Source organism: Chanodichthys erythropterus, chromosome 2 (assembly GCF_024489055.1).
Source record: "Chanodichthys erythropterus isolate Z2021 chromosome 2, ASM2448905v1, whole genome shotgun sequence".
NCBI lineage: Eukaryota > Metazoa > Chordata > Actinopteri > Cypriniformes > Xenocyprididae > Chanodichthys > Chanodichthys erythropterus.
Genome location: NC_090222.1, coordinates 2,884,501 through 2,911,044, shown reverse-complemented (window position 1 = coordinate 2,911,044; position 26,544 = coordinate 2,884,501). Strand labels below are relative to the sequence as shown.

Sequence of the window (26,544 nt, the reverse complement as noted above, 5' to 3'; positions counted from 1 at the left end):
TTATTACACATTTTATAGAGATTAAAGGGATAGTTCACACAAAAATTAAACTTCTGTCATCATTTACTCAAGATGTTCTGAACCTGAATGAGTTTCTCTGTTCTGGTGAACACAAAGGCAGATATTTGAAGAATGTCAGTAACAGAGCAGATCTCACTTACTACCATAGTAGGAAAAATAAATAGTCAATGGAGGCGAGATCTGCTCTGTTACTGACATTCTTCAATCATCTGCCTTTGTGTTCATCAGAACAAAGAAACATCTTGAGTAAAGGATGACAGAATTATCATTTTTGTGTGAACTAATCTCTTTATTTAAGCGCTCTTGCAGTTACACTGTTCGACAGCAGAGGTCGCGTTTGCTCTGAACTGTCAATCATTTTCCAAAAGCTGTAGTTTTATTTGTTTCATGGCTCAAAAACTCTCTCACAGTTGAGGAAAGGCAAACACATGTTCTTTATGTGTTATCTAATATTATATCACCCGCTGGCAGCGGATCATATTACATCCGGTGGTTCGCCAGAGGCCCCGCCCATCACGGAAGAGGGAGTTGACTGACACACACACACAGTCACACACACACACAGTCACACACACACACACACACACACACAGTCACACACACACCAAGAGAAGAAGAAGAAGAATCTGCTCCTCTAAGATCTCCAGAGAAACACGCAATTAACATGAATTTCCAGGGTTATGGAGCACCGGCTGCTGCGGGAGGGGTAAGAGTCCACCAGTGTCTGTTCATGACGTGAATATTGCGCGCTAACTGAAACACAGGCAGACCGGAAGCTGGGTTAATGTAGTTTGTGGATGATTCTGTTAGTTCTGGCTGTGTTTTTGATTTCAGTCGAGCTGTGAAGGGAAACTGTTAGTGTGTTCAGCGCTTAAAGCTGTCCTGAAGGGACGATAGAGCAGATTTCACATCACCTCTGCTCTCCTGAACACACCTGGCTCTCCACTGACCTTTGACCAGCGCTGGGTGTGTCCGGTGAGTCACGTGATTCAGGTCAGGTAGAGCTGGAGGTCAGAGGATGTGCCCTGACCACTGTTTCCACTGTAAAAAATGCTGAAATCGTCAAAGTATCAGATGTTCATGTGTGAAAAGAGGTGTGAGGTTTGTAAATCTGCTGCAGTTCCTCAGTGGAGTCGAGTTTCTGAATGAGTGTCTTGCTGAAGGATACAGAAGTAATGACCAGATATTCAATCTCTTGGCCAAAACCATTATTTACACATTTCCTCTTCACACGGTTCTGCTCTGTTCTTTTTAAATAATGAAGAAGTACAACAATATAACACTATTCTTGCTTTAAAAAAGCTAAATTTTATAGTTTTTTAATTAAAATGTTTTTATATAGTTCTAAAAGTGTTGTTTTATGTTAAATACATTAAGTATTAAACATAAAATGTAACACACAACACCCTAATGTACACTGATACTACAGAAGAATGAAAACCATTTATGTAACCGGAGAGTCTGTACACACCCAGTGTAAACCGTCCTGATTGGCAGAGGCTGTTTACAGTAGCTCCGCCCACCAGTGTCTGATTGGGCCAGACAAAACTACAGAAGAAACCTGTCTGATAACAGGAGCAGTGTGGAGAGAGAAGTTTACTTTAACCCTCGTTTCCCCTTCACACTTTTTTGGGAACGGACCGCACACATTTACACAGCGACCGTATGTAAATAAAAATAGACAAGTTTTTTTGTTAATACAAATATATCAGTGTATAATTTACTTCTCAACTCTACATTTATGCTGTGTTTTGGGGAATATGTGGTACGTAATTACCCCAAAATTACTGAACTACACCATTAGCTTGCATATGAAACATATTTTGTCTAAAAAAATAACCTAAATGATGATCTAAATTAATTGTTTCAGGATATTGATGTAGGTGATAGAGGCAGAATTCTGCCATCTGCTGGTTAGAAGAAAGCCTGTAGGAATTACAGTTGTAGGAGTAAAGTGTTTTGACTTTATTTATACTACAGGGCTGTTGAATGCTGGAATCTGATTATCTGCGTTAATAACGGTATTATTCCGCTATCAAGGCTCAAACCTCTGGTTCTAGTTCTGAAATGACGTTTGGGAATTAGAAATGGAGGCTTGGGATGAGATGCGCAAGAAATTTGTCCCACACATGAGTGTTTTAAGGACAAAGACCTGACAAATGTCTTGAAATACAACATTGGAACCGTGTCTTGAGGTGTGATAACTGTAGTATAAGCAGAATAATTGACTCCAGGCTGTTGAATTATTAGAAAATAAGTACATTACATTCGAAGTACATTAAAATCAGTATTTTTGTGAAAAATTAATTTTTTTTTCTTTTCTGAAGTGTTTTGAAGTGTCTGTTTTTGCAATGCCATATAAATCAGCAAACATGTAATTGAAATGCCACTAAAAAAAAAAAATAAGAGTCAGATTGTATTCACAAATTAATTATTTCAATAAACCAAATGTAAAAAAGCACTAACTTTAGAATAAGAAATTATTTAAAAAACCAATAGCAATAAGCAGAAATGAACAGGAGTTGTGTGTGTGTGTGTGTGTGTGTGTGTGTGTGTGTGTGTGTGCGTGTGTTTGTGTGTGTGTGTGTGTGTGTGTGTTAGGTCTCACCCCTTCATATCTGCATTTTTTCTGCATTTGTAGCTGATTTTGTTTGCCAAATTCTATACAAATGCTGTCTGTTGCAGTCACGTGTGTGTTTGTTCCACATTGTATTTGTGCTCTAGTACCATGCCTTCATTTCTGTGTGAAAATTTTCAGATTTATGCCACATTTATCAATTTTATTGAAAATGAAAAAATTCCCATCCATTTTCAGACCCTGAGTGTGACTTTTTGTTGTTGTTTTTAAATACCTTCAGAACAGCCGAATCAAGCCCAGTTTGTGTGTGTTTAGATAGATAATGTAACAAAGGTCACAGAATCTCATGCCACTGAGATGAAGGAAACCATTTTTTAATGAGGGAAACATCAAATGGAGTTTGAACAAACCCCAAAGGCCATATGAGGGTTAAATGAAAATGAAGAAAATATTTGAAAAGTGGGAATAAAGTGCCTAACGACAGATTAATAGTGGGAATTAACTGTGTATATATAAAGCATCCCAATGTATCCCAATAAAGCAGCAATCATTTATGATTTTAATAAACATGTACACTAAATATGTTATTATTGCATATAGTTTAATAATCTACTACAATACACTGAGATGCAAAGCTATCTGCCACTGTTTGCACTGAGTATTAATAGCATCGAACAACTTCAAAGAAAATACTCTTTGTTGATATTTACACTGTCTATCGCTATTTGCTCTTAGTGCAAATAACCGCTGCCTTACATAAAACATAATCATATGTGATGTCACATAGAGACTTCTGGGAATATAATTTTACTTTAATTGATGTGACAGTATTTTACAGTACAGTTACAGATAATGTTACGTTAATACATTCATGGTTTTTCACTGTATATGGTAAGGTAACCTTCTTTAAAATATGCATTTAAAATTTACTGTATTGTAAATCTGGGGGAAAAAGCCTGTCCAAACCCCTCTCTCTGTAACAAAACCGTACCTCTCCCTGTTTCCTGCAGTATCCAGGAGGATTCCCCGGGCAGCAGCAGGACCCTCTGTACGGATACTTCACTGCGATCGCCGGACAGGTAAGAGCGCCTCGTTTACTCTGCCAAAGATATTGCCTTGAAATTTATGTGCATAGGCTAATCTTTCTCTTAGAACATTTAAATCCATTATGTAATTAGATACTTCTATTTTCATTCTGCTGAACAACTCCTGCTTTTGTTCCTGATACAACTATTATATAAATATAAATATTATAACATCTGGAATTTGTTTTTGTTTAGGATGGCCAGATATCTGCAGAAGAACTGCAGGCTTGTTTGACTCAGGCCAACTTCTCTGGCGGCTACAGACGTAAGAATGTTTATCTTCATTTAATAGAGGTGCAGAATGTGCAGAATTTAGTTGTAAACTGAAAGTATTTGCAGATTTATAACTTATTTGTAACACATTCTTTCTCTTGCAGCTTTCAACATTGAGACGTGTAGACTCATGATCAGCATGCTTGACGTATCCTCACTCACGCTGAAGAATTTAACTGTTTGAAACCTGTTACACATGTGCCAGCCCTGATGGTGAATGAATTGTGTCGGTTTATTGAAGGTTTTTCCATAACTCAGCTGTTCATCAGAGAGACATGTCTTGCTCCATGGGCTTCAATGAGTTCAAGGAGCTGTGGGCAGTGCTCAGCGGCTGGAAGCAGCACTTCATGAGCATCGACAGGGACATGAGCGGCACAGTCGACCCACAGGAGATGAACCAGGCCATTTCCTCTATGGGTAAAACTTCAGAATCTGCCCCTGTTTAGTGTCTAATAGAGCTGCATGATCTAGATGATCTTGATTCAAACACTCACATGATCTTATTCCTAAATGACAGTCTTTTCAACCCCACAGTATCATTATTTCTGTCTTACAATCATTCAGATGATCACAGAAGTACCGGATAAAAGTTAATAGTTCAGATATAAACACTGATGTCTACAGTAGTGATCAAACTAGAGTAAATCACCCTTGGAAAGTAACTTGACTCTTCAAATAAAGACTGCATCAATTACATCATTACACCAGTAGGTGGAGACAAGTGACTGTTAAAAATGTATTTGTCATTGAATCATACATAGATCTGTTCAAAAACACTGATTCATCCAGTAATGAAACCAGTATTTATGAGTGAGTCATCGAATTATTCATTCAACCATTATTTTTTTTTAAATAATTCAAATTAATATATATATTTTAAATAAACTGTGGCAATTAAAGCTTTATAATTAGAGCTTTATAATGGCAGTATGTTACCAAACGAGTCTGAGCTGAAGAAAGTGTCTCCATCTACAGCCATTCATCATAAACTTACTCGATACGGCTTTCTTCAGCTCAGACTCGTTTGGTTTATTTAAAATATATATATTAATTTGAATTATTTAAAAAAAAATAATGGTTGAATGAATAATTCGATGACTCACTCATAAATACTGGTTTCATTACTGGATGAATCAGTGTTTTTGAACAGATCTATGTATGATTCAATGACAAATACATTTTTAACAGTCACTTGTCTCCACCTACTGGTGTAATGATGTAATTGATGCAGTCTTTATTTGAAGAGTCAAGTTACTTTTCAAGGGTGATTTACTCTATTTTGATCACTACTGTAGACATCAGTGTTTATATCTGAACTATTAACTTTTATCTGGTACTTCTGTGATCATCTGAATGATTGTAAGACAGAAATAATGATACTGTGGGGTTGAAAAGACTGTCATTTAGAAATAAGATCATGTGAGTTTGGATGCATAAGGATATTTATTGATATATCTCTGATTGTGTTCATCAAATGGCTTGAGGGTGAGTAAAGCTAATTTTCATTTGGAAATGAATTAATCCTTTAACATTTTGTCTGATAAACAAGCATAATATATGCCCACATACTTGCATATGAACATATAATCACAATTCTAAATAAAAAAAGAACACATTTTAACCAGAAAAATGTAAAAAAAAAAAAAAAGAAAAAGTAATGTAAAAACGGGCTCCAAGATTTAAGGTGCCCTAGATTCAAAAATTGAATTTACCTCTGCATAGTCAAATAATTAGAGTTCAGCACATGGAAATGACATACAGTGAGTCTCAAACTCCATTGTTTCCTCCTTCTTATGTAAATTTGATTTGTTTAAACGACCTCAGAAAAACAGGCAAATCTCAACATAACACCGACTGTTACATAACATTAATATGTACGCCCCCAATATTTGCATATGTCAGCTCATGTTCCCAACATTATGAAAGGCATTAGTCAAGGGCAGCCAGTTAACGTCTGGATCTGTGCACAGCTGAATCATCAGACTAGGTAAGCAAGCAAGAACAATAGCAAAAAATGGCAGATGGAGCGATAATAACTGACATGATCCATGATAACATGATATTTTTAGTGACATTTGTGACTTGTTTTTCTAAATGTTTCGTTAGCATGTTGCTAATGTACTGTTAAATGTGGTTAAAGTTACCATCGTTTATTACTGTATTCACAGAGACAAGAGCCGTCGCTATTTTCATTATTAAACACTTGCAGTCTGTATAATTCATAAACACAACTTCATTCTTTATAAATCTCTCCAACAGTGTGTAATGTTAGCTTTAGCCACGGAGCACTATCAAACTCATTCAGAATCAAATGTAAACATCCAAATAAACACTGTACTTGCGCGATTAGACATGCTGCATGACGAACACTTTGTAAAGATCCATTTTAAAGGTGCCCAGGAACGTTCTTTCACAAGATGTAATATAAGTCTAAGGTGTCTCCTGAATGTGTCTGTGAAGTTTCAGCTCAAAATACCCCATAGATTTTTTTTAAATTAATTTTTTTAACTGCCTATTTTGGGGCACCATTAACAATGCACTGATTTACACTCGGCGCCGCCCCTTTACGACGCGTGTTTCCTGCCACACGAGCTGTCGACTATAATACAGTGCATTTACAAAGTTCACACAGCTAATATAACCCTCAAATGGATCTTTACAAGATGTTCGTCATGCATGCTGCATGCATGCTTCGAATTATGTGAGTAAAGTATTTATTTGGATGTTAAAAGTTTTATTCTGAATGAGTTTGAGGCTGTCCTCCGTGGCTAACGGCTAATGCTACACTGTTAGAGAGATTTATAAAGAATGAAGTTGTTTATCAATTATACAGACTGCAAGTGTTTAAAAATGAAAATAGCGACAGCTCTTGTCTCCGTGAATACAGTAAGAAACGATGGTAACTTTAACCACATTTAACAGTACATTAGCAACATGCTAACGAAACATTTAGAAAGACAATTCACAAATGTCACTAAAAATATCATGATATCATGGATCATGTCAGTTATTATTGCTCCATCTGCCATTTTCCGCTGTTGTTCTTGCTTGCTTACCTAGTCTGATGATTCAGCTGTGTTCAGCTCCAGATGTTAACTGGCTGCCCTTGTCTAATGCCTTTTATAATGTTGGGAACATCATGGGCTGGCATATGCAAATATTGGGGCGTACACCCCGACTGTCACGTAACAGTCGGTGTTACGTTGAGATTCGCCTGTTCTTCTGAGGTCTTTTAAACAAATGAGATTTATATAAGAAGGAGGAAACAATGGAGTTTGAGACTCACTGTATGTCATTTCCATGTACTGAACTCTTGTTATTCAACTATGCCGAGGTAAATTAAATTTTTGAATCTAGATCGAACTGTTCTAGTGCTTCTGAATGTTCATAGAAAATCAGTGGCTTTTAGGTGCTTTAGTTGAAGAGTAATGAAGTTATGATCTCTGAATACATCAGCCCATTTTTTCCAGATCCAAGGTCTTCCTTTGGCAGTGCTGTGGATAAATGAATGTAATTGTAGTACAGAATTTCTGTAGAGGTTTTATTTGTGCTTCTTGGCGAGAATGCAAAACCAGGACAAAACAAGTGTTGATGCAAATGGATTTCCATCTGGTTAATTAGTGGCAAGAGGTGTGAATAAGCTGTATAAATATGTTTTTGAAGGTCATAGTGTCATGTTTTGCAGGATACAGACTGAGTCCTCAGGCCATGAATTGCATAATCAAGCGTTATAGCTCTAATGGAAAGATCTCATTTGATGATTATGTCGCCTGCTGTGTCAAACTCAGGAGCTTGACTGGTAAGTATGAAGAATGTTCATGATGTTTTTTGGGTTGCAATCACAATTTAACAAGTTCTGATTGTGAATGGAATCGTATTTCCTTTTAGTAAAATATAGGGTGAATTATGCCTGTTCCATATATTGTGTGAGCAGCATGTTCATGTTTAGTTTCCACACTGGCTGCAGCACTTCAGTTTGACAGAAAAAAATAGGCAGCATTAAGTTTAAAACAACTGATAAAAACGTAACTTAATTCCTGCTACTAAACACTAATAAACACTTTATTCCTGCTATTAAACACCAGATAAACACTTCATTCCCGCTATTAAACACCCGATAAACGCTTCATTGCCGCTATTAAACACCCGATAAACGCTTCATTGCCGCTATTAAACACCAGATAAATGCTTCATTGCCGCTATTAAACACCCGATAAACGCTTTATTCCCGCTATTAAACACCCGATAAATGCTTTATTCCCGCTATTAAACACCCGATAAACGCTTTATTCCCGCTATTAAACACCAGATAAACGCTTTATTCCCGCTATTAAACACCAGATAAACGCTTCGTTCCTGCTATTAAACACCCGATAAACGCTTTATTCCCGCTATTAAACACCCGATAAACGCTTTATTCCCGCTATTAAACACCAGATAAACGCTTCAGTCCCGCTATTAAACACCAGATAAACGCTTCATTCCTGCTATTAAACACCCGATAAACGCTTTATTGCCGCTATTAAACACCCGATAAACGCTTTATTCCCGCTATTAAACACCAGATAAACGCTTCATTCCTGCTATTAAACACCCGATAAACGCTTTATTGCCGCTATTAAACACCAGATAAACGCTTCGTTCCTGCTATTAAACACCCGATAAACGCTTCATTCCCGCTATTAAACACCAGATAAACGCTTCATTCCTGCTATTAAACACCAGATAAACGCTTCATTCCTGCTATTAAACACCAGATAAACGCTTCATTCCTGCTATTAAACACCCGATAAACGCTTTATTGCCGCTATTATACACCAGATAAACATTGCCGCTATTAAACACCAGATAAACGCTTCACTCCCGCTATTAAACACCAGATAAACGCTTCATTCCCGCTATTAAACACCAGATAAACACTTCATTCCTGCTATTAAACACCCGATAAACGCTTTATTGCCGCTATTAAACACCAGATAAACGCTTCATTCCCGCTATTAAACACCAGATAAACACTTCATTCCTGCTATTAAACACCCGATAAATGCTTTATTGACGCTATTAAACACCCGATAAACGCTTTATTCCCGCTATTAAACACCAGATAAACGCTTCATTCCTGCTATTAAACACCAGATAAACACTTCATTCCTGCTATTAAACACCCGATAAATGCTTTATTCCCGCTATTAAACACCAGATAAACGCTTCATTCCTGCTATTAAACACAAGATAAACGCTTTATTCCCGCTATTAAACACCAGATAAACGCTTCATTCCCGCTATTAAACACCAGATAAACGCTTCATTCCCGCTATTAAACGCCAGATAAACACTTCATTCCTGCTATTAAACACCCGATAAATGCTTTATTAACGCTATTAAACACACGATAAATGCTTTATTCCCGCTATTAAACACCAGATAAACGCTTTATTCCCGCTATTAAACACCAGATAAACGCTTCATTCCCGCTATTAAACACCAGATAAACGCTTCATTCCCGCTATTAAACACCAGATAAACGCTTCATTCCTGCTATTAAACACCAGATAAACGCTTCATTCCTGCTATTAAACACCAGATAAACGCTTCATTCCTGCTATTAAACACCAGATAAACGCTTCATTCCTGCTATTAAACACCCGATAAACGCTTTATTGCCGCTATTATACACCAGATAAACGCTTCATTCCCGCTATTACACACCAGATAAACGCTTTATTGCCGCTATTAAACACCAGATAAACGCTTCATTCCTGCTATCAAACACCCGATAAATGCTTTATTGACGCTATTAAACACCCGATAAACGCTTTATTCCCGCTATTAAACACCAGATAAACGCTTCATTCCCGCTATTAAACACCAGATAAACGCTTCATTCCCGCTATTAAACACCAGATAAACGCTTCATTCCCGCTATTAAACACCAGATAAACACTTCATTCCTGCTATTAAACACCCGATAAATGCTTTATTAACGCTATTAAACACACGATAAATGCTTTATTCCCGCTATTAAACACCAGATAAACGCTTTATTCCCGCTATTAAACACCAGATAAACGCTTCATTCCCGCTATTAAACACCAGATAAACGCTTCATTCCCGCTATTAAACACCAGATAAACGCTTCATTCCTGCTATTAAACACCAGATAAACGCTTCATTCCTGCTATTAAACACCAGATAAACGCTTCATTCCTGCTATTAAACACCAGATAAACGCTTCATTCCTGCTATTAAACACCCGATAAACGCTTTATTGCCGCTATTATACACCAGATAAACGCTTCATTCCCGCTATTACACACCAGATAAACGCTTTATTGCCGCTATTAAACACCAGATAAACGCTTCATTCCTGCTATCAAACACCCGATAAATGCTTTATTGACGCTATTAAACACCCGATAAACGCTTCATTCCTGCTATTAAACACCAGATAAACGCTTCATTCCTGCTATTAAACACGCGATAAACGCTTTATTGCCGCTATTAAACACCAGATAAACGCTTCATTCCCGCCATTAAACACCAGATAAACACTTCATTCCTGCTATTAAACACCCCATAAACGCTTTATTGCCGCTATTAAACACCAGATAAACGCTTCATTCCCGCTATTAAACACCAGATAAACGCTTCATTCCTGCTATTAAACACCAGATAAACACTTCATTCCTGCTATTAAACACCCGATAAATGCTTTATTGATGCTATTAAACACACGATAAATGCTTTATTGACGCTATTAAACACCAGATAAACGCTTCATTCCCGCTATTAAACACCAGATAAATACTTCATTCCTGCTATTAAACACCCGATAAATGCTTTATTGACGCTAATAAACACCCGATAAACGCTTTATTCCCGCTATTAAACACCAGATAAACGCTTCATTCCTGCTATTAAACACCAGATAAACGCTTTATTGCCGCTATTAAACACCAGATAAATGCTTTGTTCCCGCTATTAAACACCAGATAAACACTTCGTTCCTGCTATTAAACACCAGATAAACGCTTCATTCCCGCTATTAAACACCCGATAAACGCTTTATTCCCGCTATTAAACACCAGATAAACGCTTCATTCCCGCTATTAAACACCAGATAAACGCTTCATTCCCGCTATTAAACACCAGATAAACGCTTCATTCCTGCTATTAAACGCCCGATAAATGCTTTATTGACGCTATTAAACACCCGATAAACGCTTCATTCCTGCTATTAAACACCAGATAAACGCTTTATTCCCGCTATTAAACACCAGATAAACGCTTCATTCCCGCTATTAAACACCAGATAAACACTTCATTCCTGCTATCAAACACCCGATAAATGCTTTATTGACGCTATTAAACACCCGATAAATGCTTTATTGACGCTAATAAACACCCGATAAACGCTTTATTCCCGCTATTAAACACCAGATAAACGCTTCATTCCTGCTATTAAACACCAGATAAACGCTTTATTGCCGCTATTAAACACCAGATAAATGCTTTGTTCCCGCTATTAAACACCAGATAAACACTTCGTTCCTGCTATTAAACACCAGATAAACGCTTCATTCCCGCTATTAAACACCCGATAAACGCTTTATTCCCGCTATTAAACACCAGATAAACGCTTCATTCCCGCTATTAAACACCAGATAAACGCTTTATTGCCGCTATTAAACACCAGATAAACGCTTTATTGCCGCTATTAAACACCAGATAAACGCTTTATTGCCGCTATTAAACACCAGATAAACGCTTCATTCCTGCTATTAAACACCAGATAAACGCTTCATTCCCGCTATTAAACACCAGATAAACGCTTCATTCCCGCTATTAAACACCAGATAAACGCTTCATTCCTGCTATTAAACGCCCGATAAATGCTTTATTGACGCTATTAAACACCAGATAAACGCTTCATTCCTGCTATTAAACACCAGATAAACGCTTTATTCCCGCTATTAAACACCAGATAAACGCTTCATTCCCGCTATTAAACACCAGATAAACGCTTCATTCCCGCTATTAAACACCCGATAAACGCTTCATTCCCGCTATTAAACACCAGATAAACGCTTCATTCCTGCTATTAAACGCCCGATAAATGCTTTATTGACGCTATTAAACACCCGATAAACGCTTCATTCCCGCTATTAAACACTCGATAAACGCTTTATTCCCGCTATTAAACACTCGATAAACGCTTTCTTGCCGCTATTAAACACCAGATAAACGCTTCATTCCTGCTATTAAACACTAGATAAACGTTTCATTCCTGCTATTAAACACCCGATAAACGCTTTATTCCCGCTATTAAACACCCGATAAACGCTTTATTCCCGCTATTAAACACCCGATAAACGCTTTATTCCCGCTATTAAACACCAGATAAACGCTTTATTCCCTGCTATTAAACACCAGATAAACGCTTTATTCCCGCTATTAAACACCAGATAAACGCTTTATTCCCGCTATTAAACACCAGATAAACACTTCGTTCCTGCTATTAAACACCCGATAAACGCTTTATTCCTGCTATTAAACACCCGATAAACGCTTTATTCCCGCTATTAAACACCAGATAAACGCTTCAGTCCCGCTATTAAACACCAGATAAACGCTTCATTCCTGCTATTAAACACCCGATAAACACTTTATTGCCGCTATTAAACACCCGATAAACGCTTTATTCCCGCTATTAAACACCAGATAAACGCTTCATTCCTGCTATTAAACACCAGATAAACGCTTTATTGCCGCTATTAAACACCCGATAAACGCTTTATTGCCGCTATTAAACACCAGATAAACTCTTCATTCCCGCTATTAAACACCAGATAAACGCTTCATTCCTGCTATTAAACACCCGATAAACACTTTATTGCCGCTATTAAACACCAGATAAACGCTTCATTCCTGCTATTAAACACCCGATAAACGCTTTATTGCCGCTATTAAACACCAGATAAACTCTTCATTCCCGCTATTAAACACCAGATAAACGCTTCATTCCTGCTATTAAACACCCGATAAACACTTTATTGCCGCTATTAAACATCAGATAAACGCTTCGTTCCCGCTATTACACACCAGATAAACGCTTCATTAATGCTATTAAACACCCGATAAACGCTTTATTGCCGCTATTAAACACCCGATAAACGCTTTATTCCCGCTATTAAACACCAGATAAACGCTTCATTCCTGCTATTAAACACCAGATAAACACTTAATTCCCGCTATAAAACACCAGATAAATGCTTTTTTAACGCTATTAAACACCAGAAAAACACTACTTTCCTGCTATTAAACACCAGATAAACGCTTCATTCCCGCTATTAAACACCAGATAAACGCTTTATTCCCGCTATTAAACACCAGATAAACGCTTCATTCCCGCTATTAAACACCAGATAAACGCTTCATTCCCGCTATTAAACACCAGATAAACGCTTTATTGCCGCTATTAAACACCAGATAAACGCTTCATTCCCGCTATTAAACACCAGATAAACGCTTCATTCCCGCTATTAAACACCAGATAAACGCTTCATTCCCGCTATTAAACACCAGATAAACACTTCATTCCTGCTATTAAACACCCGATAAACGCTTTATTGCCGCTATTAAACACCAGATAAACGCTTCATTCCCGCTATTAAACACCAGATAAACACTTCATTCCTGCTATTAAACACCCGATAAATGCTTTATTGACGCTATTAAACACCCGATAAACGCTTTATTCCCGCTATTAAACACCAGATAAACGCTTCATTCCTGCTATTAAACACCAGATAAACACTTCATTCCTGCTATTAAACACCCGATAAATGCTTTATTGACGCTATTAAACACACGATAAATGCTTTATTCCCGCTATTAAACACCAGATTAACGCTTCATTCCTGCTATTAAACACAAGATAAACGCTTTATTCCCGCTATTAAACACCAGATAAACGCTTCATTCCCGCTATTAAACACCAGATAAACGCTTCATTCCTGCTATTAAACACCAGATAAACACTTCATTCCTGCTATTAAACACCCGATAAATGCTTTATTGACGCTATTAAACACACGATAAATGCTTTATTCCCGCTATTAAACACCAGATAAACGCTTCATTCCCGCTATTAAACACCAGATAAACGCTTTATTCCCGTTATTAAACACCAGATAAACGCTTCATTCCCGCTATTACACACCAGATAAACGCTTCATTACTGCTATTAAACACCCGATAAACGCTTTATTGCCGCTATTAAACACCAGATAAACGCTTCATTCCTGCTATTAAACACCCGATAAACGCTTTATTGCCGATATTAAACATCAGATAAATGCTTCATTCCTGCTATTAAACACCCGATAAATGCTTTATTGACGCTATTAAACACCCAATAAACGCTTTATTCCCGCTATTAAACACCAGATAAACGCTTCATTCCTGCTATTAAACACCAGATAAACACTTCATTCCTGCTATTAAACACCCGATAAATGCTTTATTGACGCTATTAAACACACGATAAATGCTTTATTCCCGCTATTAAACACCAGATAAACGCTTCATTCCTGCTCTTAAACACCAGATAAACGCTTCATTCCTGCTATTAAACACAAGATAAACGCTTTATTCCTGCTATTAAACACCAGATAAACGCTTCATTCCCGCTATTAAACACCAGATAAACGCTTCATTCCCGCTATTAAACACCAGATAAACGCTTCATTCCCGCTATTAAACACCAGATAAACACTTCATTCCTGCTATTAAACACCCGATAAATGCTTTATTAACGCTATTAAACACCAGATAAACGCTTCATTCCCGCTATTAAACACCAGATAAACGCTTCATTCCCGCTATTAAACACCCGATAAACGCTTCATTCCTGCTATTAAACACCCGATAAACGCTTTATTGCCGCTATTAAACACCCGATAAACGCTTTATTCCCGCTATTAAACACCCGATAAATGCTTTGTTCCCGCTATTAAACACCAGATAAACGCTTCATTCCCGCTATTAAACACCAGATAAACACTTCATTCCTGCTATTAAACACCCGATAAATGCTTTATTCCTGCTATTAAACACCAGATAAACGCTTCATTCCTGCTATTAAACACCAGATAAACGCTTCGTTCCTGCTATTAAACACCCGATAAACGCTTTATTGCCGCTATTATACACCAGATAAACGCTTCATTCCCGCTATTACACACCAGATAAACGCTTCATTAATGCTATTAAACACCCGATAAACACTTTATTGCCGCTATTAAACACCCGATAAACGCTTTATTCCCGCTATTAAACACCCGATAAATGCTTTATTGACGCTATTAAACACCCGATAAACGCTTTATTCCCGCTATTAAACACCAGATAAACGCTTCATTCCTGCTATTAAACACCAGATAAACGCTTCGTTCCTGCTATTAAACACCCGATAAATGCTTTATTGACGCTAATAAACACCCGATAAACGCTTTATTCCCGCTATTAAACACCAGATAAACGCTTCATTCCTGCTATTAAACACCAGATAAACGCTTTATTGCCGCTATTAAACACCAGATAAATGCTTTGTTCCCGCTATTAAACACCAGATAAACACTTCGTTCCTGCTATTAAACACCAGATAAACGCTTCATTCCCGCTATTAAACACCCGATAAACGCTTTATTCCCGCTATTAAACACCAGATAAACGCTTCATTCCCGCTATTAAACACCAGATAAACGCTTCATTCCCGCTATTAAACACCAGATAAACGCTTCATTCCTGCTATTAAACGCCCGATAAATGCTTTATTGACGCTATTAAACACCCGATAAACGCTTCATTCCTGCTATTAAACACCAGATAAACGCTTTATTCCCGCTATTAAACACCAGATAAACGCTTCATTCCCGCTATTAAACACCAGATAAACACTTCATTCCTGCTATCAAACACCCGATAAATGCTTTATTGACGCTATTAAACACCCGATAAATGCTTTATTGACGCTATTAAACACCCGATAAACGCTTTATTCCCGCTATTAAACACCAGATAAACGCTTCATTCCTGCTATTAAACACCAGATAAACACTTCATTCCTGCTATTAAACACCCGATAAATGCTTTATTGACGCTATTAAACACACGATAAATGCTTTATTCCCGCTATTAAACACCAGATAAACGCTTCATTCCTGCTATTAAACACCAGATAAACGCTTCATTCCCGCTATTAAACACCAGATAAACGCTTCATTCCCGCTATTAAACACCAGATAAACGCTTCATTCCTGCTATTAAACGCCCGATAAATGCTTTATTGACGCTATTAAACACCCGATAAACGCTTCATTCCTGCTATTAAACACCAGATAAACGCTTTATTCCCGCTATTAAACACCAGATAAACGCTTCATTCCCGCTATTAAACACCAGATAAACACTTCATTCCTGCTATCAAACACCCGATAAATGCTTTATTGACGCTATTAAACACCCGATAAACGCTTTATTCCCGCTATTAAACACCAGATAAACACTTCATTCCCGCTATTAAACACCAGATAAACGCTTCATTCCTGCTATTAAACACCCGATAAACACTTAATTCCTGCTATTAAACACCCGATAAATGCTTTATTGACGCTATTAAACACCCGATAAATGCTTTATTCCCGCTATTAAACACCAGATAAACGCTTCATTCCTGCTATTAAACACCAGATAAATGCTTTATTCCCGCTATTAAACACCAGATAAACGCTTCATTCCCGCTATTAAACACCAGATAAACGCTTCATTCCCGCTATTAAACACCAGCGCTTCATTCCTGCTATTAAACACCCGATAAACGCTTTATTGCCGCTATTAAACACCCGATAAACGCTTTATTCCCGCTATTAAACACCCGATAAATGCTTTGTTCCCGCTATTAAACACCAGATAAACACTTCGTTCCTGCTATTAAACACCAGATAAACGCTTCATTCCCGCTATTAAACACCCGATAAACGCTTCATTCCTGCTATTAAACACCCGATAAACGCTTTATTGCCGCTATTAAACACCAGATAAACGCTTTATTGCCGCTATTAAACACCAGATAAACGCTTTATTGCCGCTATTAAACACCAGATAAACGCTTCATTCCCGCTATTAAACACCAGATAAACGCTTCATTCCCGCTATTAAACACCAGATAAACGCTTCATTCCCGCTATTACACACCAGATAAACGCTTCATTACTGCTATTAAACACCCGATAAACGCTTTATTGCCGCTATTAAACACCAGATAAACGCTTCATTCCTGCTATTAAACACCCGATAAACGCTTTATTGCCGATATTAAACATCAGATAAATGCTTCATTCCTGCTATTAAACACCCGATAAATGCTTTATTGACGCTATTAAACACCCAATAAACGCTTTATTCCCGCTATTAAACACCAGATAAACGCTTCATTCCTGCTATTAAACACCAGATAAACACTTCATTCCTGCTATTAAACACCCGATAAATGCTTTATTGACGCTATTAAACACACGATAAATGCTTTATTCCCGCTATTAAACACCAGATAAACGCTTCATTCCTGCTATTAAACACAAGATAAACGCTTTATTCCTGCTATTAAACACCAGATAAACGCTTCATTCCCGCTATTAAACACCAGATAAACGCTTCATTCCCGCTATTAAACACCAGATAAACACTTCATTCCTGCTATTAAACACCCGATAAATGCTTTATTAACGCTATTAAACACCAGATAAACGCTTCATTCCCGCTATTAAACACCAGATAAACGCTTCATTCCCGCTATTAAACACCCGATAAACGCTTCATTCCTGCTATTAAACACCCGATAAACGCTTTATTGCCGCTATTAAACACCCGATAAACGCTTTATTCCCGCTATTAAACACCCGATAAATGCTTTGTTCCCGCTATTAAACACCAGATAAACGCTTCATTCCCGCTATTAAACACCAGATAAACACTTCATTCCTGCTATTAAACACCCGATAAATGCTTTATTCCTGCTATTAAACACCAGATAAACGCTTCATTCCTGCTATTAAACACCAGATAAACGCTTCGTTCCTGCTATTAAACACCCGATAAACGCTTTATTGCCGCTATTATACACCAGATAAACGCTTCATTCCCGCTATTACACACCAGATAAACGCTTCATTACTGCTATTAAACACCCGATAAACGCTTTATTGCCGCTATTAAACACCAGATAAACGCTTCATTCCTGCTATCAAACACCCGATAAATGCTTTATTGACGCTATTAAACACCCGATAAACGCTTTATTCCCGCTATTAAACACCAGATAAACGCTTCATTCCTGCTATTAAACACCAGATAAACGCTTCGTTCCTGCTATTAAACACCCGATAAATGCTTTATTGACGCTAATAAACACCCGATAAACGCTTTATTCCCGCTATTAAACACCAGATAAACGCTTCATTCCTGCTATTAAACACCAGATAAACGCTTTATTGCCGCTATTAAACACCAGATAAATGCTTTGTTCCCGCTATTAAACACCAGATAAACACTTCGTTCCTGCTATTAAACACCAGATAAACGCTTCATTCCCGCTATTAAACACCCGATAAACGCTTTATTCCCGCTATTAAACACCAGATAAACGCTTCATTCCCGCTATTAAACACCAGATAAACGCTTTATTGCCGCTATTAAACACCAGATAAACGCTTTATTGCCGCTATTAAACACCAGATAAACGCTTTATTGCCGCTATTAAACACCAGATAAACGCTTCATTCCTGCTATTAAACACCAGATAAACGCTTCATTCCCGCTATTAAACACCAGATAAACGCTTCATTCCCGCTATTAAACACCAGATAAACGCTTCATTCCTGCTATTAAACGCCCGATAAATGCTTTATTGACGCTATTAAACACCCGATAAACGCTTCATTCCTGCTATTAAACACCAGATAAACGCTTTATTCCCGCTATTAAACACCAGATAAACGCTTCATTCCCGCGATTAAACACCAGAGAAACGCTTCATTCCCGCTTATTAAACACCCTATAAACGCTTCATTCCCGCTATTAAACACCAGATAAACGCTTCATTCCTGCTATTAAACGCCCGATAAATGCTTTATTGACGCTATTAAACACCCGATAAACGCTTCATTCCCGCTATTAAACACTCGATAAACGCTTTATTCCCGCTATTAAACACTCGATAAACGCTTTCTTGCCGCTATTAAACACCAGATAAACGCTTCATTCCTGCTATTAAACACTAGATAAACGTTTCATTCCTGCTATTAAACACCCGATAAACGCTTTATTCCCGCTATTAAACACCCGATAAACGCTTTATTCCCGCTATTAAACACCCGATAAACGCTTTATTCCCGCTATTAAACACCCGATAAACGCTTTATTCCCTGCTATTAAACACCAGATAAACGCTTTATTCCCGCTATTAAACACCAGATAAACACTTCGTTCCTGCTATTAAACACCCGATAAACGCTTTATTCCTGCTATTAAACACCCGATAAACGCTTTATTCCCGCTATTAAACACCAGATAAACGCTTCAGTCCCGCTATTAAACACCAGATAAACGCTTCATTCCTGCTATTAAACACCCGATAAACGCTTTATTGCCGCTATTAAACACCCGATAAACGCTTTATTCCCGCTATTAAACACCAGATAAACGCTTCATTCCTGCTATTAAACACCAGATAAACGCTTTATTGCCGCTATTAAACACCCGATAAACGCTTTATTGCCGCTATTAAACACCAGATAAACTCTTCATTCCCGCTATTAAACACCAGATAAACGCTTCATTCCTGCTATTAAACACCCGATAAACACTTTATTGCCGCTATTAAACACCAGATAAACGCTTCATTCCTGCTATTAAACACCCGATAAACGCTTTATTGCCGCTATTAAACACCAGATAAACTCTTCATTCCCGCTATTAAACACCAGATAAACGCTTCATTCCTGCTATTAAACACCCGATAAACACTTTATTGCCGCTATTAAACATCAGATAAACGCTTCGTTCCCGCTATTACACACCAGATAAACGCTTCATTAATGCTATTAAACACCCGATAAACGCTTTATTGCCGCTATTAAACACCCGATAAACGCTTTATTCCCGCTATTAAACACCAGATAAACGCTTCATTCCTGCTATTAAACACGCGATAAACGCTTTATTGCCGCTATTAAACACCAGATAGACGCTTCATTCCCGCTATTAAACACCAGATAAACACTTCATTCCTGCTATTAAACACCCGATAAACGCTTTATTGCCGCTATTAAACACCAGATAAACGCTTCATTCCCGCTATTAAACACCAGATAAACACTTCATTCCTGCTATTAAACACCCGATAAATGCTTTATTGACGCTATTAAACACCCGATAAACGCTTTATTCCCGCTATTAAACACCAGATAAACGCTTCATTCCTGCTATTAAACACCAGATAAACACTTCATTCCTGCTATTAAACACCCGATAAATGCTTTATTGACGCTATTAAACACACGATAAATGCTTTATTCCCGCTATTAAACACCAGATTAACGCTTCATTCCTGCTATTAAACACAAGATAAACGCTTTATTCCCGCTATTAAACACCAGATAAACGCTTCATTCCCGCTATTAAACACCAGATAAACGCTTCATTCCTGCTATTAAACACCAGATAAACACTTCATTCCTGCTATTAAACACCCGATAAATGCTTTATTGACGCTATTAAACACACGATAAATGCTTTATTCCCGCTATTAAACACCAGATAAACGCTTCATTCCCGCTATTAAACACCAGATAAACGCTTTATTCCCGCTATTAAACACCAGATAAACGCTTCATTCCCGCTATTACACACCAGATAAACGCTTCATTACTGCTATTAAACACCCGATAAACGCTTTATTGCCGCTATTAAACACCAGATAAACGCTTCATTCCTGCTATTAAACACCCGATAAACGCTTTATTGCCGATATTAAACATCAGATAAATGTTTCATTCCCGCTATTAAACACCAGATAAACACTTCATTCCTGCTATTAAACACCCGATAAATGCTTTATTGACGCTATTAAACACCCAATAAACGCTTTATTCCCGCTATTAAACACCAGATAAACGCTTCATTCCTGCTATTAAACACCAGATAAACACTTCATTCCTGCTATTAAACACCCGAAAAATGCTTTATTGACGCTATTAAACACACGATAAATGCTTTATTCCCGCTATTAAACACCAGATAAACGCTTCATTCCTGCTATTAAACACAAGATAAACGCTTTATTCCCGCTATTAAACACCAGATAAACGCTTCATTCCCGCTATTAAACACCAGATAAACGCTTCATTCCCGCTATTAAACACCAGATAAACACTTCATTCCTGCTATTAAACACCCGATAAATGCTTTATTAACGCTATTAAACACCAGATAAACGCTTCATTCCCGCTATTAAACACCAGATAAACGCTTCATTCCCGCTATTAAACACCCGATAAACGCTTCATTCCTGCTATTAAACACCCGATAAACGCTTTATTGCCGCTATTAAACACCCGATAAACGCTTTATTCCCGCTATTAAACACCCGATAAATGCTTTGTTCCCGCTATTAAACACCAGATAAACGCTTCATTCCCGCTATTAAACACCAGATAAACACTTCATTCCTGCTATTAAACACCCGATAAATGCTTTATTGACGCTATTAAACACACGATAAATGCTTTATTCCCGCTATTAAACACCAGATAAACGCTTCATTTCCGCTATTAAACACCAGATAAACACTTCATTCCTGCTATTAAACACCCGATAAATGCTTTATTGACGCTATTAAACACACGATAAATGCTTTATTCCCGCTATTAAACACCAGATAAACGCTTCATTTCCGCTATTAAACACCAGATAAACGCTTCATTCCTGCTATTAAACACCAGATAAACGCTTCATTCCTGCTATTAAACACCAGATAAACGCTTCATTCCTGCTATTAAACACCAGATAAACGCTTCGTTCCTGCTATTAAACACCAGATAAACGCTTCGTTCCTGCTATTAAACACCCGATAAACGCTTTATTGCCGCTATTATACACCAGATAAACGCTTCATTCCCGCTATTACACACCAGATAAACGCTTCATTACTGCTATTAAACACCCGATAAACGCTTTATTGCCGCTATTAAACACCAGATAAACGCTTCATTCCTGCTATCAAACACCCGATAAATGCTTTATTGACGCTATTAAACACCCGATAAACGCTTTATTCCCGCTATTAAACACCAGATAAACGCTTCATTCCTGCTATTAAACACGCGATAAACGCTTTATTGCCGCTATTAAACACCAGATAAACGCTTCATTCCTGCTATTAAACACCAGATAAACACTTTATTCCTGCTATTAAACACCCGATAAATGCTTTATTGACGCTATTAAACACACGATAAATGCTTTATTCCCGCTATTAAACACCAGATAAACGCTTCATTCCTGCTATTAAACACCAGATAAACGCTTTATTCCCGCTATTAAACACCAGATAAACGCTTCATTCCCGCTATTAAACACCAGATAAACGCTTCATTCCCGCTATTAAACACCAGATAAACGCTTCATTCCTGCTATTAAACACCCGATAAACGCTTTATTGCCGCTATTAAACACCCGATAAATGCTTTGTTCCCGCTATTAAACACCAGATAAACACTTCATTCCTGCTATTAAACACCCGATAAATGCTTTATTGACGCTATTAAACACACGATAAATGCTTTATTCCCGCTATTAAACACCAGATAAACGCTTCATTTCCGCTATTAAACACCAGATAAACGCTTCATTCCTGCTATTAAACACCAGATAAACGCTTCATTCCTGCTATTAAACACCAGATAAACGCTTCATTCCCGCTATTAAACACCAGATAAACGCTTCATTCCTGCTATTAAACACCCGATAAACGCTTTATTCCCGCTATTAAACACCCGATAAATGCTTTGTTCCCGCTATTAAACACCAGATAAACACTTCGTTCCTGCTATTAAACACCAGATAAACGCTTCATTCCCGCTATTAAACACCCGATAAACGCTTTATTCCCGCTATTAAACACCAGATAAACGCTTCATTCCTGCTATTAAACGCCCGATAAATGCTTTATTGACACTATTAAACACCCGATAAACGCTTCATTCCCGCTATTAAACACTCGATAAACGCTTTATTGCCGCTATTAAACACCAGATAAACGCTTCATTCCCGCTATTAAACACCAGATAAACGCTTCATTCCTGCTATTAAACACCCGATAAACGCTTTATTGCCGCTATTAAACACCCGATAAACTCTTTATTCCCGCTATTAAACACCCGATAAACGCTTTATTCCCGCTATTAAACACCAGATAAACGCTTCATTCCCGCTATTAAACACCCGATAAACGCTTTATTCCCGCTATTAAACACCAGATAAACGCTTCATTCCTGCTATTAAACACGCGATAAACGCTTTATTGCCGCTATTAAACACCAGATAAACGCTTCATTCCCGCTATTAAACACCAGATAAACACTTCATTCCTGCTATTAAACACCCGATAAATGCTTTATTGACGCTATTAAACACCCGATAAACGCTTTATTCCCGCTATTAAACACCAGATAAACGCTTCATTCCCGCTATTAAACACCCGATAAATGCTTTGTTCCCGCTATTAAACACCCGATAAACGCTTTATTCCCGCTATTAAACACCCGATAAATGCTTTATTCCTGCTATTAAACACCAGATAAACACTTCATTCCTGCTATTAAACACCCGATAAATGCTTTATTGACGCTATTAAACACCCGATAAACGCTTTATTCCCGCTATTAAACACCAGATAAACACTTCGTTCCTGCTATTAAACACCAGATAAACGCTTCATTCCCGCTATTAAACACCCGATAAACGCTTTATTCCCGCTATTAAACACCCGATAAATGCTTTATTCCTGCTATTAAACACCAGATAAACGCTTCATTGCCGCTATTAAACACCCGATAAACGCTTTATTGCCGCTATTAAACACCCGATAAACGCTTTATTGCCGCTATTAAACACCCGATAAACGCTTTATTCCCGCTATTAAACACCCGATAAACGCTTTATTCCCGCTATTAAACACCAGATAAACGCTTCATTCCCGCTATTAAACACTTCCCGCTTACTCTCCACACCACTGATCCTGTTATCTGACAGGTTTCTTCTGTAGTTTTGTCTGGCCCAATCAGAAACTGGTGGGCGGAGCTACTGTAAATAGCCTCTGCCAACAAGGAGAGCAAAGTTAACTAAGTTAATTACTTTCTTTAATAACAAGAATAAATTCTAAAAATGTTTTTTGGGAGGGGGTAATTGAGAACTATTACAAACTCGATCCTCATGAAATCGCCTGCAGAGTGTACAAGTCTACAAACAACATCTGCATTCAGTTTTTTCATTCTTTATTTATTTGTTTCTTTGAATCTTCTGATGTTTCTGTTTTCTAGAGTGATTAGGGCTGGAACTGTCCGCTCTATACTGTGGTATTACACATGTGTAACAGGCCTTAGCGTAATTTGGCCCATTTTTTCTAGACATTTGAATATTTTTAGCTGTTCCAGATTACCCTAATTCATCCAATATAATGATGATTTGGCATTGTCCGGAATCGTTTAAATCTAATGAATGAAGTGATAAACACTAATGTCTTTACTGTGAAACTGTCTCCTGATCAGATCTGTTCAGAAAGCGGGACCAGGCCCAACAGGGAATGGCCACATTTCAATACGATGATGTAAGTCTTAAAAACATTACTGAACATAATATCATGAAGAAAAACAGTCTTACTTTATACCAAGAGGATGCATTTTTGAAGTAAAAATAATTTTCAGTACAATGTAACCTGTAAATCAACGTGTGATAGACAGTTCAATATGGTGATAGTTCATTATATCATGGTAAAGTTGTATAGTAAAAGCATTCTGTTATAGGAATAAAAAGTTGCAAGTTTCCATCCATGAAAACGAGTGTTAGCAATGACCTCTAAAGAAACCCAAAGATGTCTGGTCTTCTAGTGTTGATTTTCATACTGATAAATTAATAAATTCAGGCATTTGTGATTTTTAACTTACTAAGTTGCCAGAAATTAGGCTGTTTTTTTTTTTTTTTCTAAAGCTTTTATAAGAGTCATAAATCTAAAAATATAGCATTGTATTTCAATTTATACTTTATTCACCAAGTCCTACTTAAAGGGGTCCCTGAATAGTCATGTGACCTTGCTGCTGTGCAGAATTGAGGAATTGTTTGATTTATTATTACATTTATTAAATGAATATGACTGTTTATTGAACATTGGTGTTTTTTGTAGTTGTCATTGTTTTCTAAAGCATTCCCATGAAGCTAATGACTTTGAACTGTCTGTCAGTTAATGTGAATGATTGCATTATGAAGGTTTCACTGGTTATTCAGATTATTTGAATATCTTGTGTCTCTTCTCACAGTTCATCCAGTGCACCATGAGCATCTGAGAGAAGCCATGGATTCATGCTAAGAGCAGACAAAATCTCTACTTTAGCCTTACTTTTTATAATATGCATTTGTAAACATCTCACATACTTTTATGTCATAATTTTTATAACATTGTACTACTTAAAGTATAAAATGTACATTTAAAGAATATTGTTTGCATATGCAGCCTTAAATGAACTATGTTAGCAGTGAAACTACACCAATGACATTTGCTGCCTATCCACTCATTTCAAATGTTAACATGCATCTTATATATACATATATTACGGTATAGCACCATTACTAGCATCCAAGCCTGTCAGCATGTTCATGTACTTCCAGTACATTTGTTTGAAACTCTTAATTTGACATGGCCAGTTATGAAAACGTTGTCAATGTGAGGAGGGCCAAGCTTCAGGTCCATGTCTGTGCTGCTATTTGGATGTAAAATGTAGAATTAAAATGTTATATTATGTATCACCAAAGAATTCATGTCTCTAAAGTTTTTTTGCTCTGTGTATTGGTGAGATTCTGACTTAATGACAACACCTTCTTCTTCTTTCAGTAGTTACTGTACATGTACATCTTGTGTGCAGTGTTGTTCACACAGACTTGATAAGAATAAGACATGAATGTGTCAGAGAATCAGATCATTCCTGTGCACTTTCACAAGATTGCTCACATAGATGTCTTTTCCAACATGCAGTTTCAAAAATTACATGCAACCAAAAATTATCTGATCGTACTGTGGTTAAACAGCTTGTTGCTTTGTTAGTGTGAGTTTGATGGATAGGATGTGGACAGTGTACGCAGTGGAAAACTGATTCACACATTAATCCGCAGACACACACAGACACACACCGCTGTACGCGGTGTGAACTAAAAAAACGTTCACTCATTATTGGGAAACGTGCATAACAAGTACAA

At 37.4% G+C, this 26,544-nt stretch overlaps 1 protein-coding gene across 1 annotated transcript; it reads left to right on the top strand.

The window, feature by feature from the left end:
• Positions 1-568: 568 nt before the first annotated feature.
• sri (sorcin) lies at positions 569-26,135 on the top strand. The gene is made up of 8 exons (XM_067399616.1): positions 569-727; positions 3,610-3,678; positions 3,880-3,949; positions 4,062-4,105; positions 4,227-4,374; positions 7,643-7,756; positions 24,846-24,904; positions 25,611-26,135. The coding sequence occupies exons 1-8, from the start codon at positions 686-688 to the stop codon at positions 25,635-25,637; spliced, it is 573 nt and encodes a 190-aa protein (XP_067255717.1). The 5' UTR covers positions 569-685; the 3' UTR covers positions 25,638-26,135.
• The last annotated feature ends 409 nt before the right edge of the window (positions 26,136-26,544 follow it).

Bases quoted from the DNA above. Each gene is read 5' to 3' on its own strand.
- sri (XM_067399616.1), top strand. From the start codon at position 686: ATGAATTTCCAGGGTTATGGAGCACCGGCTGCTGCGGGAGGG. The intron at 728-3,609 runs GTAAGAGTCCAC...TGTTTCCTGCAG, and splicing joins CACCGGCTGCTGCGGGAGGG to TATCCAGGAGGATTCCCCGG. The intron at 4,375-7,642 runs GTAAAACTTCAG...CATGTTTTGCAG, and splicing joins CCAGGCCATTTCCTCTATGG to GATACAGACTGAGTCCTCAG.